Source organism: Amblyomma mixtum, chromosome 5 (genome assembly GCF_055824585.1).
Source record: "Amblyomma mixtum isolate Tamu chromosome 5, ASM5582458v1, whole genome shotgun sequence".
Classification (NCBI taxonomy): domain Eukaryota; kingdom Metazoa; phylum Arthropoda; class Arachnida; order Ixodida; family Ixodidae; genus Amblyomma; species Amblyomma mixtum.
This window is the reverse complement of record NC_143016.1, coordinates 52277456-52298178: the sequence shown is the minus strand read 5'-3', so window position 1 is coordinate 52298178 and position 20723 is coordinate 52277456. Positions and strand designations below refer to the sequence as shown.

General features: G+C 41.1%; 1 protein-coding gene across 3 annotated transcripts in view; it reads left to right on the top strand.

Annotated features, from left to right (window-relative positions):
• Positions 1-20723, top strand: part of LOC149342159 (uncharacterized) — a 174303-nt gene that overhangs the window by 134676 nt on the left and 18904 nt on the right. For all 3 annotated transcript variants that reach the window (XM_089544415.1, XM_089544414.1, XM_089544416.1), the window contains exons 38-62: positions 21-106; positions 223-320; positions 477-667; positions 768-886; positions 1899-2023; positions 2141-2311; positions 2517-2725; positions 3641-3771; positions 4096-4214; positions 5006-5188; positions 5258-5468; positions 6037-6171; positions 6538-6677; positions 7738-7854; positions 8815-9070; positions 9425-9572; positions 10118-10294; positions 11925-12039; positions 13881-14071; positions 15877-16015; positions 16933-17137; positions 19292-19414; positions 19493-19679; positions 20287-20418; positions 20532-20615. In XM_089544415.1, the coding sequence (XP_089400541.1) occupies positions 21-106; positions 223-320; positions 477-667; positions 768-886; positions 1899-2023; positions 2141-2311; positions 2517-2725; positions 3641-3771; positions 4096-4214; positions 5006-5188; positions 5258-5468; positions 6037-6171; positions 6538-6677; positions 7738-7854; positions 8815-9070; positions 9425-9572; positions 10118-10294; positions 11925-12039; positions 13881-14071; positions 15877-16015; positions 16933-17137; positions 19292-19414; positions 19493-19679; positions 20287-20418; positions 20532-20615 (3792 nt within the window). The remainder of the gene's footprint in view (positions 1-20; positions 107-222; positions 321-476; positions 668-767; positions 887-1898; positions 2024-2140; positions 2312-2516; positions 2726-3640; positions 3772-4095; positions 4215-5005; positions 5189-5257; positions 5469-6036; positions 6172-6537; positions 6678-7737; positions 7855-8814; positions 9071-9424; positions 9573-10117; positions 10295-11924; positions 12040-13880; positions 14072-15876; positions 16016-16932; positions 17138-19291; positions 19415-19492; positions 19680-20286; positions 20419-20531; positions 20616-20723) is intronic.

The window sequence follows — 20723 nt, the reverse complement described above, 5'->3', positions numbered from 1 at the left end:
TCATCTATATTTGATTTCAGGGATGACTATCTTTGTGCTCAAAACCAAAGCGCCCCGTACGCTGTCATTTTAGACATTACGTCCGAACTCCTCAAAGATTTTCCAGGTAATATGATGAGCGTATGAACAACCTGGCATAATAAAGCATTTTGGTTGTCTCTTAGTCTTGGTACAATACAACATGGTGGTGCCTTGCCGCTGAAAACAATTTTATTATTGCAGACCCGAAAGACTTGATATGTGCGCTTCCAAATAGGACTGCCACAGATGCTTACAAGTGGATTTCTCATCGACTTGGCATCCGAAGTTTCATCTCAAAGGTACTTTACATTGGCGAGCAAAACACCCATGTTTCTATTCTGAAAAATGGTTGCTTCCGGCTCAGACAAGATGGGTCGAATCCCCTGAAACAGAGATATTCTGAAAATACTCATTTCACTCATCTTGTATTCCTTGTATTTTCTTGTATACCTCAGATTCAAACTGCCCTCAAGCATCCTAGCCCGCCTCGTCAAGGAGAGTGCAAGACCATCGCCGGAGTATTAGCAGATGTTGGAAACGTTGTAAATGTGTATGTTGACGAGCTGACTGAAAAGTACAAATACGCGAAACTCGAGCCCTGCATTGACCAATACCACGATGGCATGCTTAAGGACAGCGTCGAAAGGTACTTCTTGAGCCCTCTAAGTTCAAAACTCGACATCAAATAGTTTGTCGTCAAACGTGCTCGTTGCAGTTCCTGTTGCTTGTTTTCTGTCGCTTTTCAGATATGTAAGCTTAACCAAACATCTGTTCGAGCTCGCAAAAGAGGTTTTGCTGAAGAGAAGCAGCAGTGATGAATCCCTACTCCAGTTCCTCATTAACAAGGTCATCAGCGAACTACCCGGTAAGCTAAATATATCGGCTGCTTTGGCTGTAGTCCACAATTAACTTCACGAATGCCTAGTGAAAGGAACAGATTGATTTGAAACAAAAAAGTGAGAACAGTTTAACTGCCAACTACTTGGCCGAATTCCTAGCCTAATTTTACACGTGCTCAACAAATGTACTTCAGTGATAACCATTAGCACCATTAGCACCACACTGAGTTAGGGCCAATTCGCAAAATGGCGAGTCTTAAAAGTGTGCACATTGTCAAATCTTTCTTGATATTGTACAACTGTGAGAAGTAAGTGCCTATGAGTTGCAGAAGTATTTTTTTTGCCGCATCATCATTCAAGAAGGAACTGCTAATTAGGGTCCCTCTTAAACTAAACACATGGGAGCCTTAATTCATTTTTGGGAGATAGCGAATTTCTGCCTAGAAACAAGAGTGCTGTCGCATTCCGTGTGGCTACACAATGCAGTACTTTACTTCCTATACGATTCTTCTATACCTTCGCCACCAGCACTGTATCAAGCCTGCAAGCGAGCTCTCTGCGTAGCGGACACTTAATGTCACTGCTGTAGCAGACGCATGTTGCTTTTAAACCTCATCTTTTGATCACTGCCGCTTCGTCAGAATTTCTCAAGTCAACATAAGGGAGCCGACGATGTACACACACTGAAGTGCATAACATGCATAAAATAAAATGCATGCATCAAATTATATGTGTCTGAAGCATTAGCTTGCACTTGTGCAGTACAGTCTCGCCAGAACTGTAAAGTGTGTTAAAAGAAAAAGAAAATAAGTTTTAAAGTTTATCTGTCGTATTGCGCCTTAAACGACAGATATCACGAAGAGGAAAGTTAAGCAGTGATTGATCAGGCCAGTGCTATTTATTGTAAAGAGAGGATGTGCAAACACTGAGTGAGGCAGCATCCACACACTCATGAAAAACAGTTTGTTTGCTTGCTTTATAACATGCCGTGCAACATTCATGTTCTTAATAAATAATGCCAACTCATTTCATTTTCAGTTTATGCACCACTCTCAGACATCGTCAATATCAACGTGCTAAACGAAACTTTGTGTCAGGCGACAGGATGGCCCGGCGACTCACTGCAAAATGATCTTATGAGCTCTGTTATAAACTTAAACTGGGTATGTATAAGTTCGCACTATTTTTGTAACAACCCAGGAGGAGGTCCAAATCATGCACGTCTGTGTGTCAGTGGTGTGGTTTCTTCCGTGTACGATGAAGGACCTTTTCTTTTGCAGCTTGTTCGTCACAACTTTTCACAAGAGTCATTCCACGAGGCGCTCTGCAGTACAACTGAGAGGCATCTGTTGCTGCGCAAATCGAATGAAATAGAAGAAAGCCTTTGCCATGCCGATCTTGCTAATGCATTGGCACGATCTGTGTTCAACATATCTGGAATTCACAAACAGGTAAGAGCACATCGTGCATTTAAAAATTAGAAAATGAGCACAATAACATTTTTCAGTGTATCGCAAATAAATGTTTGGTAACCATTTTCTGTGCAGAAACTTAACCAGAGTAATGAATATAAACGACGGCAACCTGCTGGGCTTTTCTGGCTGATGTGCATTTGCACTTCAGTAATTAAACACAGCAACATGTTTTTTTCCGTAGGTGGCTGATGCACAGAGTAAGGCGTTCTACTCGGCCACGTGGCTGGACGAAATCCTTAAAGGCGCCAGCTCACTGTGGGATGCATTGTCCAAGCTGCTGCGGTCTACTAACGCTCTATCATTAGATACGTCAAGCGACAACGTGGCAGACACGTTGTCTTCAGTTTTAGCCCTCCTTGATCAAAGCATTCTCAAGGATCTCATAAAAAGGTAAAACCAGTGCATAAGTATTTTATGTCTCTTATATGTACACATCTGTTACTTTAGCATTATGTACATGTCCAAACTATAGTATGTATCATGTGTGATGATGATTGCATAAAGGAAGAGCCATGAATGCAAAAGTAGCTACCTTAAACACATTATGCGCATTGCAAAAGAAGTTTGTCACTAGAATTCTTGGAGCGGGTTGGAGCATTACTTTGGCCTCCAGCACAGTGTAATGACATACAGCTTCTATTCTGCAGTCTTTTGAAATAACAGTAAATATGCAGACGATTAAAAAAAAGCCAGCAGTGAAAATAAAATGAACACATGAAATGTGCAGATCAGCGAGCTAGGTGAAGTGCTTTACTAACTTTTTGATCATTCATGTCAGTTGGTCCATAAGGGTATGCGAACAGTATTTATTCAAAACTGACTTGGCTAAAAAAAAGTGTAACTAGAAACCGAATCGAATATTTTTACGAAGATGCTCTACTTGCGTGAATATTCATATAAAACAGATAACCATGTGAAATAGGAAAGCACTTGTTCTCGTTCAATATTCCCCGACTTGTTCAATATTCGGGCCGCGATAAGGGCGAAGAAAGAAAGATACTCCCAAAGGTAACAGAAATTGGCGGAAAGCATCGACAGCCAGTGCCACTCGCATTATTGCAAAGGTATAGCAGTTATAGACCTTTTCACAGCTTGATCAAGCAAACGTGCATTTTGATTATGGCGCACATGTACAGTAAACTACCTTTCTAAAATTCACCTATTGGATCAGCCCAGAGGCAATATGACTGTGCCCAGAGGGTCAACTTTGAAAAAGTGCATAGCGAGATATAAGCACCATTGATGATAGCGCTTATGTAACTAAACGACCAGTGTTTATCTACTTGAAAGATGCTTTACTTCCAGCTTGGACAAGATTCACGAAATAATAGAAGCGGTGTTTCCCGGAGGTTCCATCGAAGAATATGTCAACCTGATTGCTCAAGGAATAAAAGGCATTGAGAAACTAGGCGCAAATGGACTGTTCCAACTCACTTGTAAGTCCACTTTTTCATCTCCTTTGGCAGAACTATTCATTTAAAATGCAACAACTAGCATGCGAATCATGAGCGCTTTTTATAACCTTTCATTGTGCCATATGTATGCCAAATAACACAACTTTTTTCGATCAAACTTTTCACGGTCAGCATGATGTTGGAGCAGCTATGCTGTGCTACCTTCTTTTGTGGGCACTATCATGGGTTTTCTGGGAGATGTTCTCGTAGATGCAGTTGAATAATTTTTTTATTGCATATTAAATGCCTACTTCTTCATATGAGCCTTTGATATGTGACATAATCCATAATTTTCATGTTATGCAGACACCATTCAAGACACATTTGCTGACAAAGAGAAGGCCAAGAACATAATAAAGAGGGAGCTGAATCTGCCTCAAGAACAGCTTGACAAAGTACTGCACCAGCCACTGGACATTGGCCAGGTGAGGACCATGAATAATTTTATTTGCAAGAGCTAGTTCTACAGACTTCAGTTAGACCTGAATAGTCGACAATCGTAGTCGCCTCAAGCATGACAGTCGGGTTTTAAAATTGCATGTGGGGTTTTAAAATTACCTGGAATGTCGTAAAAATTTCTTTTCCGCTTAATTTTGCTTCTAAAATTAACTTAAAAAGGAAAAATTTCCAGAGTGAGACATTACTGTTCTATGGGAGATGAAAGGCATGGGGTAGACTCCAGCACTCAAGCACTCTGACACTTAGCATTGCAGAGGAAAGTAGGAAGTTATAGGATGAGGAAAAGTGTGCCATAATAAATAAGAAATAAATAACTTGAAGACATTAGGCTTAGGGTATTCCTCATGGTTAATTACGGATAGTTGCCGTCGTTCACATGTGAAGCGTCCTGACTTTTAAACTGTATTGTTCTCCTTTCTGTTGGTAGGTGCCCTTGTGGCAGTGTAAATGCTGACAGTTTCAGAGAAATGTCAGTTGCCAGGACTGGTATCAAAAGGCGGGAGGTGAAAGAATGAATTGGATAAGAATCTTTACTTTATGAACACTTGCGAAAATATCATATCTAAGCACAGACTCACTAATCCTGTGCACAATATGGAGCTTTCTGCAAGTTTGCTTTGCCGTAAAGTGCAGGAGCGCAGAAAGAGTGGCCGTCGCACATTGCTAGCTAAAGATTTGGCCAGCTGTGCATGATTTTGTACCTGTGCCTGAAGTAGCAAGTACAAAAAATATCGCTTTTTTTTTTCATTCACTATAGTTCATCGGAAACAACACCATTAGTAATGTCATAGGCTCTGCCATTTGCAATACCGCAAAAAGCAAGCTTGTGACTGCAAGCCCTCATACTGAAGACCTCAATGAAAGCTGCGCATCCCAGTTGTCTTCGGAAATTGATTACCGGCCTTTCTCTGAACTTACAATGTCTAAGGTCGTGAAAAATGTAAGTATTGCTAACCCTTCCACTATAAAATTCACAGCATTGGCGATATATTTATGACTACTTCCTTAGTTTGCAGATGCTGTGTTTGACGGTGTCCTACGGGCGTCAAACTTGAGCAAAGCTGTCGTTAAGGATGCTTTGAAAGCGCTTAGCACGGCACCTCAAGTTGTCCCAGTGATACGGGAAAAGTTATCATTGCTGTCCGAGACTTTGGATCCGAAGACAGCAAAAGCACTGTCTGAACTGAACATCACACAAGATGGCATCAGTGTGCTGACAAGTAAGAAAGCGGTCATTGCTGTACATACGCTTCTTTATACGACAGGAAAGTGCTGAAACACTAATGTTTATTAGTATACACAGTGAAGTCCTTGGCATCTTAAATGAAACAAGCCTTGTTGTGAAAGTGATGTTTTATCAGACTGTGAAAAATAGCAGCTAGTCCTGATAAGATTTTGTCCACAGGGCGTCCACAGTGATCGATGTTTAGCAAAGTTAACAGAATTATGAACTGGTTTGTGGTTTATGGGGGGTTTAACGTCCCATAGTGACACAGGCTATGAGGGACGGTGTGATGGAAAGCTCTTGATAATTTCAACCACCTGAGGTTTTTTTAAAGTGCACTGACATCGCACAGTACACAGGTGTCTAGTGTTTTGCTTCCGTCAAGATGCAACCACCGTGGCCGGGATCAAACCCATGTATTTCGAGTCAGCAGCTGAGCACCATAACCACTGAGAATTGGTGTGGAATGAGCATATTATTCGAGCTTTCCTATCTTTTTTCTGCTTCCAATGAAATATGCAGTGTCTTACAAGCTAATAAAATTGTTTGAAAATCCCTCACAGGCCCAGCTGCACTGAGAGTGGTTGGCGAAGTACTCTGTGGTTCCCCTCTCAAAGCACTTGAAGACCAATTCTACCTCCTAGAACCCTCTAATCGCGAGCCGACACTTGATGTTCAAGAAACAGAAGAGCTGCCAAGTAAGAAGCCTATTTTGTCGCAACTGTCCTTTTGAATTTTGAAACAGCAGTTGGTTGTTTGTACTAGCAAAATAATAATCTGCAATTGCTTTTTTAAGCTTGACTGCTCTAAGGAAACCTTAATACAAGCTCACGCTGCATGAAGAGTGTTGCAATTAAGAGGGTTACTTGCTGCCTAAACTTAGTAACTAGCAAGACATAAGTCTCAGATCAGCACCACAACTTATCACAAGAAACAGCTTGCACAGAATATTATGCATTAGAAGATCGTTCCCCATAATAATGCTAATTAAGGTATCAGTTTAGTAGTGTTGAACTGACTTCGTTACTGAAAACAAGCATGTAACGCACTGACTTTTTGAACAGATCGATTCTGCCGTCGTGGCTACGAACAAGTGATGAGGATGTCTGGTGGACCCATTATATGGGGCTTCCTCAAGCCTATCCTGCGTGGTCAGATACTGTACTCGCCGAGATCACCAGCTGCTTATCAAATCATGCAAGAGGTACACAATTTCAACATTACTTAGTTTGGCTGTGTTAGCAGTGGCCTTTTTTGTTATGATCGTGCGGTGCGCCTAAGAAATAACTGGGGGGTTGAAAGTGACGATAAGTATGGTCGATTTTACCGGGTTATACCTCCATTCTATACGCTGTCGAAGGCATGTGTTCACGCTGTTGGAATGGGCTTGTAAAATGGCAAGAGCCAACTGATAGTTTTCAGTCTCCTGTTGTGAAAAAGAGCTTGGCGGGCACAGTAAATGCAGGGAATTTTTTATGAATAGGAAAACTAAGGAACTTATGCGGTATTTACTTATTCACAAAATAGAGATCATGCACGAGAAGTGGATAAAAAAAAGCTCTTACCCCCCCCAACTTCGCTCCCGGAGTAATAAAAGCCGGGGAGAGTGCATTGTTGAGCCACAGCCTGCAGCAAGCTCTGTGCTGCTTCCCTTTCTCGAGCCTGCCATAAAATCCGCGAAGAAAGTAAGCAGAAGGAGGCAAAAGGAGGAGGAGGGGTTGGGACAATTCAACTCGATACACTCCAGCTCGTGTCGACGCTGTAAAATCGTGTTGCTTATTGGCATCAATATGATGAAACCGTCATTTTCTTTGTTGCAACTACAAAAATCAAACCGATTACATCGGTTAATGAAATACTCGCGCTTTCTTGGTGTTTGCGTGTCCATTGCACTCAATATGTAACTGATACGATCTATTTTTTTGTCCTCGCGTAATTTTATAATTTTGAAGAAAAAAGAACGTAAATGCCGAACTGCACCTGTGAAAGGCTTATAGTAGTAAGGAATGGCTGCACATTCTGTAATTTTTGTCCCTTTTAATATTTAAGGAGAAGTAGAAACTTAAACTTGCATGTTCCGTAGCCTGTAAAGCGTGCTTCACCGCAGTTTTGGTAAGCTTGCAACAGAGCTCTCTTCACAAAACGTGATAGGCCAAATGTTATGGGGTGCACATTATGACATGCAAAGCAAGTTTGTGGCATGTTTCAGTTTCCTCCTCTCTCCTTAAAACGTTCTTCGTCGTTCAATGGGGTTATATTTTCAGGTAAACAAGACGTTCGACTCCATGTCAACTATAATCGATGCACTTCATGCTTGGAGCGAAGGAACTATAGGGCTGAAGTTTCTAACTAAAGAAGATGGACCAGTGATCAAACTCAAGGTGAGTACCAAAGCACCCCTTATCATGTTTTCCTATAAGCTGCAGTATACATGCCGCTCTGTTGTTTTTGTGTGCTTGCTTGCGAGTGACTATGTGCGCGACATGCAGTCACATATAAAATGTCGCATAGAAAGTGCACACCCATTTGTGCACGGGTGCGCACGCTGTGTTGTTCCAATTTACTTTATGCTTTACATACTAGGGACCAGGGCAAGTTCATACAATTGTCAGCATGTAATACTGGTTCGAGACTGGTCAGTGCTTGCAGTATTGGAGATATTGTTACGTGACGGCAAGCCGTCGTCTTCTAGTCTGTCGCAATATTTAACCACATGTGCTGAAAAACTTTGATTCAAAATCCGAGAATAGCCTGTAGCCAATGTTTGAAGGTTACCAGACATAGCTAGGTGTCACCTAGGAGTTCTTGCATCAGTTGCCAATAGCCACAGGCAACTCTTCTTTATCCATGTTACGAGCACCCTTGAACAGTTTATTTCACTGCCTCAGGTGATGTTGCAGTCTCCTAATTCTTGAGCGTTTAGCTTTTTTACTTTGAGCCTTGGGACCTATGAGAAGCTTCGTAACTCGTAATATTAAAGAGCTATACTCAGTATTGTGCTGGTAACTGTTGTCAATGCCTACACAATGCGCAACTACTATACTCAAAGAGACCAAAACATTTTAAGAACCCTGATCATCAGTTGATGGCAGACTTGCATCTACCACTATAACATATCTATTTTTTTTCAATATAAAAGGCCATTCAACCGATCTAGCTCAATAATAAAGATTTTTAAGCCTGTTTTGGTGAGGCTGCTAAAAAATAAACCATTGCAACCTTACTTTCTTTTGTGCTGCATAACAAAGATGGCTAAAAATATATTATGTGGCTCTTGCACATTTGAAGTGCAGGAAGCAAGCGCCGATTCTACAATAACTGATGAAAATTAACTGCCGCAGGAGCTGATTTCGTCGAAGAGCCTCCAACCACTTGCCAAGGACATGCTAGGCAATGATGTGTTCGCATTTCTGACGGACCTCAACGTTGAAGACTTGCGTCACGAATTCGGAGACCTGGGTGGACTGCTAGACCTTGTACAACTTGTCGGAAGCATCTCCACGTGTTTTGAGCTTGACAGATTCAGACCGCACGATAATGAGGAGGACCTGGTGAAAGCCGCAATGCACCTGAGTGAACGGAGACAGTTCATAATGGGCAAGTTGCATCTTAGCATTTTTTATTTCGTGCCTTTTGTGCTTGAATCTCAGGCAAAAAGGCACATATTGCACTCTGAAAAAAACATTGACAGAAATTAAACCCTTGTGAAGGATATACACGTCTTGAGTTCAATACTAAGCTGCCCAGAGCCAACTTTCTTGTCGCAGATGGAGCTTATTGCTTAGTAGAATTGTCACAACAGTGTTCAAACAGTAAAATGTTCACATCATTACTCGCTTCTTCATGCTTAATTTGTGCCTCTTGTGAGGTCATACCACTAGGTCGTGATTTTGCTTTGCATGCCACATTTTCTGTGTGACATGATGGCACCATACTCGGTTTTCTATGCAGCTGTTGTCTTCCTGAACCTACATACGGATGGTGGTGACGCGCACTTGAAGAAAAGATCTGCAGCAAATTCCTTCCTGCCACCAGATGTCCAGTACAAGATAAGAATGGACATCGACAACGTGCCTCTCACAAAGACAGTGAAATCTAGGTAAGGGAAATAAAATCTATGTATAACAAGAAGACGTTTAGATTTTTTTTTTGTATTGCAGAAATGTGCCCTTCAGCTTAAGTGAGTTATAAGCATAAATTAAGGTTTAGAGCCACCGCCTTCAGATTATGCCATAAAAGTAAAAACATAAACAATGGCAAAAAATAGAGCATGTAGTGTGATGCACGAACTGAGCGTAGTGCAATGAAGTCTATGAAGTTAAAAGTGTATTTGTATACATATTTAATTTTACAAAACAGCAGCATATTTTAACAAAAACAGAAAAGATGATAGAAAATCAAATACAATTGAATTTTATTCGAGGTGAAGGGTAATGGGTCTTGTAGTGATGAATTTCAGACGTTAAAAAATAATCTAATAATGTCATGTAGCGTACTATGCAGCATATCTGGGCGAGAAAAAAGTGATGTCATAAGCATAAATATTTGCCAAAAACTTTCCTTTTATTCAACTGCCTTCACAACAAAGGTCTGCATTGCAATGCAGAAGATTCATGACATCATGAAAATAATTCCTGTCTACAGGTTTTGGCAGCCAGGCGCAAACGACGACTTCTTGGACGATATGCGATACCTACGAGGTTTCGCGCATTTTCAAGAGCTCATAGACACGGCGATCACGAAGCTGCATGTGGGAAGTTCGTTCAGCTACCCTGCCAGCTACCTGCAGCAATTCCCTTACCCTTGCTACTTGAAGGATACGTAAGCAACCCTTTTGTGTTTTATCTCTTTGTCTAGCAAAAGAATGCAGCTTTGCGCACACACTGCCAGGAAGGTGTAGGTAGTGTCGTCAGCCAGAGGAATAAGAGCACTGCACAATAAAATAACACTTTTTTGGAATAAAATCATTCAGATCCTAATTTTGTCTACAGCACCACTTAAGGTTCTGGAAATTACAACGCGATTCTGAATGTAGAATGATTAGAGTGTTCAGTTTTTCTATTTATGTCGTAAGCCCATGTAAGGCTTGTAAGCCCTCTACAGCCAAGCTAAAGAAGTATCCTCAGTGGGCACTTTCAGCTACACTCAGGGGCTGATTTTATGGATATAGGAAGAGGGCGGGGCGGGGGGGGGGGGGGGGGGGGGGGGGCAGCGATATTTTTTCTATGAAAAAGCCATATTGGTGCCCTATGTTTTCGTTTTCAGTGAAGCAAGTTTAAGAAATTAATGGTGCAAACAGCAAAAGATTCTATAACAAAGCTGACGAGTGCTGTCTACCAAACCCTAGCTTTTGCCTTCATTTGCTGTTCATGTGTGAGATCAGCTTCCAAAACGCTGTACTATGAGAAAGCATGTAATTATGATTTCTTAGTGCCCCATAACTGCACACCATGGACAGGGCAGCTTTAAGCTGATGAAGGAAGCCATATCAGCTGAATCTTAAGACTCCTTTATAGTTTATTTATAGCTGCATTGAACTCGCTAACACTGTCCTCATACACATTCATGCCATTTGCGTATACTGTTGCCTGCTAGTCAGGTCTGATGATACTTCCCCTTCCATTGCGAGGGCTGTCGGCCTGACGCGCAGTACATTCTGGGTAGCTTGGGGCAATGCAGTGGATGTGGAGATAAAGCCAGGTTCTATTTTGACGTTGGTACGTCCGGTGTATATCGATGGACGCTGGTCACACCAGTAACGTTGGCTCGCTGGACTATACAGTGCTCGGTTTTTGTTGGCATGACGTTGCGTGTCATATGCATGTCACGTCAGACTATAACAGAGCCTTTACACTAAATCTGCTGCTGATATTAGGTAAATAGTATAGCTAACATAGGTGCAAATATGGCAGCAGGAACAATCAATATTTGGCATTTCAGATATAGCATTCCTTACAATAACCATGGAATAAAACCATGCGATAAGGCGAGATAACCTGCATCATGATAACAAACACAAGAACACCTAATTATAGTATGTGTTGGCACACTTCTTTCCAGCAGCCAATGAGAATTATCCGATCTGGTGATGTCACTTCCCTCCAGCAATGAATAAACTTTATGACCGACAGCACATTTTTTTTTTTCCGATGAGACTTTCAGTACTATCGCATTAAAATCAATTATATACAAGTATATACCTCCACATTAGCTTAGTCAAATGGCCAAGATGTTAAACACATGAAAGTCATACATTTAATATATTGGCTGGAGGATAGTAGGAGAGAGTGCGTAAAGCTACAGCTGATCATTGACATAAAAATTTTGTTTCTAGCCATGCACGCGATTTGTTACAACATTTTAAAGTGTTAATTGCTCATGTACATGCATCTCATTTTTGTGCTTGTCGGCTTTGTAACGAGGCTCAACAAAGAAATGCTTACCTCCACAGGGTGGGATATTACATCAAGTCGATGTTGCCGCTGGTATTCACACTCGCCTGGATTTTCCTGGTGGCATTTTTCGTGCGAGAAAGGGTCCTGCCAAGAGAACTGCATTTGGAGGAAGTAAGTACAAGTGTGTCTACCTACTAGGCCTCGATCGTGATGTCTGATGTTGAACATTTCAAACCTTTGCACTTGAGCTGTGTCACGGCAGCATGGGACATTGAATTATACACCAACTCAAGAAACGCAGTTACACCCTTGTTTGTTTCACATTTTATGTTTGAAGCCTAGAATACACAAGTACAGTTGCGTTGCAACAAACTTGCAGGACCACCGCTTTCCACAATTAACTGAATATTGCTCCTTTGATTTTTACCTCGAGTGCGTTCTTTAAAAATTAAGGAGGCTTCCTCATGCATGTATCATATTTTGTGACTGGTGAAGTTTTGCTCTGCATATCAAGTTCTTTAGTCTAACCTCGATACAATGAACTACGTGATTTAAAATTATTTTCCTTCTTCAAGTCTTACTTCAACTAAAAACCAAGTGCTATCTTTTACAAAATAATGTATCTTTACTGTTTCTATTCAACGATTCACGCCCACCACATGCACGCGTCGGGTGCGTCCGAGGTAAGCAGAGGAAATGAAAAACATCAGCTGAGACAGAGTTCTGTCACCGCTGTTACCAATTTTCATGCTTCCAATTGCATACAAAACCTCAAACCCCGGACTTTTTGTAAGCAGGTTGAGGGTTATTTCTTTCAAATGAGACTTTATGCTATCTATCAAGCAATCTTATCGTGTGCTGAAAAATGATGCATTTCATAGTTTAGCGATTGCAGGAGCAATAGGCGCACCTGTGCAGCTTCTTATCCTGAACATGCCTAGTGTGTTAAGGATCGCGCCTATAGACCTTTATAGCCTTATACCTTATAGCCTATAAGAGGATGTCAAAATGCCCCCTCTCTGGGCTGTTGCAAACCGGCTCCACTGCCGCATCCACCGTGCTAACATGGGGTGCACACAACAGCCCAGCAGGCAATGTGGCGACGCCCAAGGAGCCCTGATTGGAAAGATTTATATGTTGCGGCGATTTAATTTTGCCTCACAAACCTCTACAGCGGAGTCACAAATAAAATATATCATTTAATATCATATAATGGAAACTGGGACCATTAACTTGGCATCAGCAATGGAAACTGAGACCAGTAATTTGGCATCAGCCATATTATAGCTTTGCTCTGAACTGCGTGCGCCTGTATATGCTATCAGGCATTATGTTCATAATACGCGAAATTCAAACGGCTTTCTTGATCAGGTATGTATTTATCGCTGTGGTTTGTTGCAGGATTTAGTTCAAAAACCTATGATAACTATAATGTTTCAGGGTCATTTGAAACATGGAAATACAGAAAACCTGTTAGAAATGAAATTCGAAATTTAACGAAGTTTCTGACCGCATGTGCGATTTTTTTAATACTGTTGTTCAGCTGTATTGATGACCATTAGTCGCAGCATTGCCGTTGCACGTAACCTCTGTAAACAACCTTCAAACCTCTGGCGTAAAGTTGCAAGCATGTACTAGCACCAAGAATGCCAAGAACGCGTTGACGCACTCCATACGTGTATCACGGCCTTAAGTGCTAGTAACATACTTGTCTGAAATCCAATTGATTAGACCACACAGCTTGGACAGCGTTTGTCATACCACGCAGAGCTCCCACGAGCTATCTGTAAAACTCCCGCTAGCACTTCGCGATTCTGCATGATGCCAAACGGAGCCATCTTTACTTTGTAAAAATTCGGTGTCTTGGTGATGAAGAAAAGCGAGACTTCATTGCCTGGACACTGGTCTGACCATGCTCAAAGTGGTCTGTGGCCTATGTGGATAGATGAATATGGGTTCTGCATTTCCTCGTGACGATTAATATTTATTTTGTTTTTGCTGCCCCCTTTCAGATCATGCAGGTCATGGGTTTAAAGTCCTGGATCGACTGGAGTGCATGGTTCCTGACTGGCATCTCCATTTCCACCGGCATTGTTGTGTGCACAACTGTGATTTTGTGCTATGGAGGAATCTTGCCATACAGCAACCCACTGCTTCTCTTCATTTTTTACGGCACCTTCGCACTCTCGGTGCTCATGTTTTGGTGAGTCCAAGCTTCTACTGTCTGCAGCAGACAAGCTCATTCAGAACTAGAAAAAAAAATAAATAAAAGCCAATCTTGCATGAGTGCACACCCCTGGCCTTGACCGGCTTTGTGGCTGCTGCACGACGACACTTCTTAAAGCATAGAGAGTTTATGAGCAACTCTCAGTGTGCTCGGTCAGATGCAAGTACCGCACCCATGATGCATTTCTTCACTGGAAGATGATCAGTGTGATTTTCCCACAGAATATTTTCCCAGAAGAAAGAAAGTGATGACGTAATACTTGCTTGCCTGTCACAGAACTTACAGAACAGCTTTGTGCTGTGGTGGTGGTGGTGGCTTTAAAACACAGACAGGATTAGTCTTACAGTGGTCTGTCGGCAATTTATCCACCAAAGTCACTGATTTTAATGATTGTCTGTACCGCTGTTCCATATGCCACTTGCCTCTAAAAACTTCAAGAGCATTTTGACACTGATCACCATGCAGCATGTGGATATGTAGAGTGTGCTTACAGTGAACACAAACTGAGCCTCAAGCTGTTTGTTTTCAATAAGTCATGTGTCAGACCAGACGCATATGCTAATTTGACATCATTGATACATTACTTCTTCATAGATTGGTAGGTCTAGTTTGGTCACTGCAAAATGCAAAATGTGCAGACTAGACAGTTTTATTGTGCAACAAATAGCATGCATTCTGTGATTGCTTTTCTAATGTACTTCATGTATGCACACTGAAAGATTGTTTAAAGTTATCTCTAATTCTTTCATAGTTGTCCAACAAAGAAATTGTGTACATCAATTGCTGCTGCAGAACTTTTCTTGAGCAATGGTTCTCTTTCACTTAAATAACACATTTACTTGCATAAATTACGCACTTTATGTGAAGATTTTTTTCGATAGCACGTCCTAAAGACTCTACAAAGGTCTTGACGCACTTTATATCATCGCCTATATGTTGACTTCCAACTCACACCCCCTCACTGGCCATTGCAAGCCTGCAGTCAGAGGCAAGTAAGATTACGAGGCGATAACAAGGTGCCCTCGAATGCGGCCTGGCTGACTAGCAGCAAACCGAAAAGCAAACGGCCAGTTTGGTAGTTTCAGATTCAGGCACACTGTAGTCTACTGGAACATTGCTCTTGCAAATGTTCAACCACCGTGTGTTCGACTCCACTTTTACTTTTATTCTTTTTCTTGCCCATTCCAACTTATGTTCGTCCAGGAAAGCGACTGGCCACTCCCCCCCCCCCCCTTGCCCTCTTGAGTCCCCTTGCCACTCACTCACATCTTTCGTAGTCACACACAGCAACGCGGCCGCACCAATCTTCTCAAGCCTGCCTTGCACACACCTGCATGCATGCTGGTGGTCTGGTGCAGCGGGAAGCATAAAATGGGAGTAAAAGTATTTTTTCTTTTATATATAAACCGGATAATAAATTAGGATGCACAAATTACACGAGTAAATATCGTAACAGTTCAGACTGTTATGGTTTCTTTATCTTTTAAATTATGGTGCAATTGTTATTCACTGATCACAGTGCTGATGTTTCCAATTTCTTGATTTGTAGTGCATTTTGTCAGATGAATTCAAGTTTTCAGGCACCAGCTTTGGCTGTTCCCTGTGCCACCCTTCCTTCATGCTTGTTTTTTTTTTTATTCTGAAACCTATTTTGAATTGCTTGCTAACTTTAGTTGTCCTGCTTTCTGTTTGATTAAAAGGAATTTCACAAACGCTGCATGCGTGCACATGTCATGTTCAGTCAAGTTGTGCTAACAATCATTTTTTGCTTTTTCCCTCAGCTACATGATCAGCATATTCTTCCAGTCAGCTACTGTGGCTTCATTGACTGGAATAGTGGGATTCCTGATCAGTTTCCTACCATTCGTAATAGCTGTGTCGATGGAAGCAACATTTTCACTTGGGCAAAAGCTTCTTCTTGTAAGTATAGCAACAGACAACCTGCGCCTAGCACACTTACTCAAGGTTTCTCACTTAGTTGACCTAGCTATTAAAAATTCTTTGGGAAGAGACCAAATCCAGCCCCACCTGACATTAAGAGCTGGAGTTTAATTAGGAAGATATAGCAAGAAAAAAGAAAGAAAAGAAAGAGTCAGTATCTGAATCTGACAATGGCGTATTTGCTCAAGCATCAATTTAACAAAATGCTGCTGGCCTTGCACATTAGGCAAGAATAACCTCTGTTTTCTGATGAATCAAATAATTTGCTAATCTAAACAGTTTATCACTGAATGCATAGGAAATTTAACCATCAAGTTGTAAAACACCACCATGACAAGCAATGAAATAATTTTTGGAATGACAGCTTTATTGTGAAAGTTTTTGAAGCTTTAATGAGTGCACTGAAAATTAATTACACCTGTGGAATAAGCGGCTTTTTTTAAAAAAACATGTGTTTTCCACCCTTACTAGCCACTGTAGAGTGACATGGCACTTTGTGTATGCATCCAGGCATTCTCTGCTCTGTGCCATATTTAGTGCAGTGCAACTTTATAATTGATACTTTTTAAATGAATCCAGTTATTCAAAAGATAGTTGGCATTAGTTATTTAGTTTTCTCATTTAAAAAAAAAATATCCTGACCTGTGCTAGCCAACTGTTAACTCCTTCTTCAGTCATTTTTTTTATAATATTCCAGTGTTTTCTAAACCTTGGCTTACCTTTTCTTCAGCAGTGCATACACAAGGAAATCGTGCAAATTAGGGAAAAAAAGTTGGATGAAACACCACCAATAAGCTATGTTTTTGAGGCTCACAACTAATGATGCACAATTAAATTGACCTTTGGTCGAGAAACTGATGAATTGTCTTGGGTGACAAATTGTTGTACATTTTCAGTGCCTCTCCATGTCAACATCCTTCAGCTATGGCTGCCTGTATGTAAGCAGATTCGAGGAACAGGGACTTGGTGTGCAATGGGAATATTTGTGGCAAAGCCCCATACCAGGAGACACCATGAATATGGGCTACTGCATCATCATGATGGCTGTCGACAGTTTGTTGTACCTCATTGTGGGGCTTGTAGCGTCAAATTTCTTTTTAGGTAAGTTAACTGCGAACCATGAATGCACAGTGCCCTCGGAAATTTGTAAAAGAGAACAAGTGATTTTTCATAGTTATGCCAGCTGAAAAGGAAATGTTCAAACCTGCAAGTAAACTTTATGAAGAGAAAGTACAATGGCAGTGAATAAGGGGTTAGAGCTGAAAGGAATTGTAAGAAGCAATGTGAAAACGCAAAACAATGAGTATTGAAAGGCATAACTACATCCATAGTCCTCGTTTCAAGCTTGACCTTTGTGACTACTATAACTACGTAAACATTTGGACTTCGCCCAAAGGGTCATTTACAGATAAGGAGGAGAAGAAAACTATGAGATTAATGATCTAACAAGATTAAATTCCTCATCCAAGTGAGGTAAAATATATGCATTATTAAAGAGGAGTGTAAAAGGGAGAATTTATGGATTACAAGATTGCCAACTCAAACACTAGAGGTAGTCATTACACATGTACACCATGGAGAAAAGAAAATTCCAAGGGTCAACCAAACTTTAATAAGTTTTATATTAGTTCTATATTCTAATAAGTTCGACAGGCTCAAGTTTCTGTTCCTTATTATCAGTAACGCAATTAAAATCAATAGGACCGATTATTTCGACATTCGTTCTAATGAATCATCTAGACATCGCCATAGCATGTGTATTCCGCCTCCAGTAACTCGTAACGATGCATTTAATTATAGTTTCTTTCCCAGAGCAATAAAAGAATGGAACATGCTTCCCGATTCCGCAGAGTAGTAATTTGGGCCTGTTGGTAGTTCACGATGAGGAAGTTAGAGCGCAAAAAAAAAAAAAAAAAAAAAAGACAAAGTGGAGACGTGGATGGGACACAGCGCTTGTCCCGTCCACGCTTGTCCCGTCCACGTCTCCACTTTGTCTTTGTTTTTTGTTTGGCGCTCTAACTTCCTCTTCCCGATTCCGTAGTTCAATCTTCTTCGTTCAGTGCATTTTTGGTTAATTTAGACTCTTTTATTTATTCCGGGAGCGCGGTGTGCTAACATGACTGGGTTAAGTCGGTGTATTGTGTTTCGTGTCTTTATACAGTGTTTTACTGTGTAGATGCTCTTGAGTGTGCGTGATTATGTTTTTTGTTGCCCTCTTCTACAATGTAATAGGGCACTGTGTACACTTCTCTCATCCTCTTTAATGACTTGTTACGTGTACAATGCGCTTGATGACAGATTTGTTGGTATTTTTGCTTTCTTTTTTTACCCACCACTCCTGTAATGACCCTCCAAATAGGGTTAACAGTATCAATAAACAAACAAACAAACAAACAGACAAACAAACAAACAAACAAACAGACAAGCAATATGTGAAAGACTTGAGCACAGACAATTTACGCAGTATATCAGCATGCATTTTCGAACACAGGCACCCCACATCTGTAGAAAGTTTGTGCAGTGCTTGCTTCTGTGCAGCAGTGGATATAACTTGCTGCATGAATGGCCTTTTCCTTGTGTTAAGTCTGGTTTGGTCGGTTTGGCTTATTGAGGTTTAACGTCCCAAAGCAACTCAGGCTATGAGGGACGCCGTAGTGAAGGGCTGCGGAAATTTTGACCACTTGGGGTTCTTTAACATGCACTGACATCGCACAGTACACGGGCCTCTAGAATTTAAGACTGTTCACAAACAAAATTTTTTCACACATTATGGAAGCGTCCTCAAAAATGCAAGACCCCTTTGCAACACAGGCCACTCTTGCGAACTTTTAGGTCACTGAAGCAGATACCCAAACAAGAGGTCATGGAAAGAACACTCACAAGGGGGTTGGGGACTTCTATAAGTTGCAAGCCATATTGCTTTACCTTTTTGTAGTCTTTCAAGGAAATTAATACTAGTAAGTGCATACTTTTACTTAGGCTAGATAGCCCACAAAAAACATCAAAGTAGTTACATGTGAGAGCAGAACATAAATATTGTAATTGCTTCATTGATTTTTCATAGCTTAGATATATTATGTGCAAGTGCATGAACTGTACAGCTATAACTGCTGTTAAGAGCACAAGCAATGGCAGCATCATAAACTCTTTAAATGCTTCACACTTCTTGGTTAAACAGCGTTCTGAGGCCAAAGAACAAGAAACTTTTCCCACCTTTGGCAACCAGTCATAACACCACGCCACTATTCATTTCAGGTGAAAACGCTTCAGTCTTTCAAAGGAAGCTCCTGGCCTGCTTCTCTTCTAAGAAGAATGCCTCAAAACAGTACCGCCTGCCAGACTCAGTGAACAGCAGCATAAAACCACAGCTACTGAAAGGTACAAAACTGAACAAAAGCTACGACCTCTTCAAGAGACATTGCTTTAACTACAACTATTGTCATCCCATCCCCACAGCTCCTTGCATTGTGAATGACAAAGTGCAAATGGCTTCGACTGGGATATCCGTGCAAGACCTGTGCGTTGCTTACAACAGTGGGAAAGCAACAGAACGCATAGCTGTCTCTCATCTGTCCCTCCACTTTGAAGAGGGCCACATCAACACACTCCTTGGCCAAAATGGCGCTGGAAAGACTAGCACTATGTGAGTGTCATCTAAATGCACTATGTTAAGCCTTTTCAGGCACTATACACAGAGCGAATACAAGCTTTTTCTGGGAGTGTGCTACAGCTAGCAGCGATTTCTTTGTTTTAGACGAATTGAGCTGCTCTCCACATTGCCACCGGGGCAATTTTTCACGTTCACTAGTGAACACAGCAAAGAGCATTTCTCATAACAGTGATGTTGTAGACAGACTTTGTCACTATGATGATACCAGTTTTTTTTTTGTACTTCTACCATCACTGCATTTTTGAAAAAAAAAAAAAAAAAAGGTGTGGTCCGTTGATTGCTCAAGCACTCATACAAATTTTGGTTTTGATGTGGCAGTATCCAACAATTGTAATACTTTGTATGAATTTTGTACACCCAAAAAAATACCCGCTGGTGCTACTGAAACCTATCTAGGTAATTGGTTTTCTTGAGGCCTCCGTAGGCTAGGAACAAAAAAAAAGTACGGAGTGAAATGGCAAATGGCACCTGAAAGGGTTAAAGCTGCACTGCTGTCAGAAGTGACACAAATAAGTTTTTAAGAATGTACAAGTTGGAGACCACTCATATCTTTCCTTTTTAACAACGTATATACGTGCAGAAAGGTACTGACTGGGCAGCACTCAGCAACATCTGGAGATGTGTTTGTGTATGGAAAGAATATCAACAGTGAGGCCAAGGAAATACGAAGATACTTGGGCTACTGTCCTCAATACAACACACTGTATGGAAAGTAAGTTTGCTATCCTGTTCCCTCTTTATTTCATACTGCACAAAAAGATGCCTGTGTGGCACCACTGTAAGATTTATATGATGACAATAGATAATCGTGCTGCTTTCTTTCAGGCTTACCGTAAAGGAGCACCTAACTTTCTTTGGCAATCTCAAGGCACTGATGTCACCAGAAGAAGTGGAAAAAGATGTCCAACGGTAGCATTTTTGTTGCCTTTATAACTGCTTTTCTATTGATTTCACGATCATACAGCTTAATGAAAAAGATGTTATGTAGTAAAAAATGAACTCATTCAGTCATTGCAT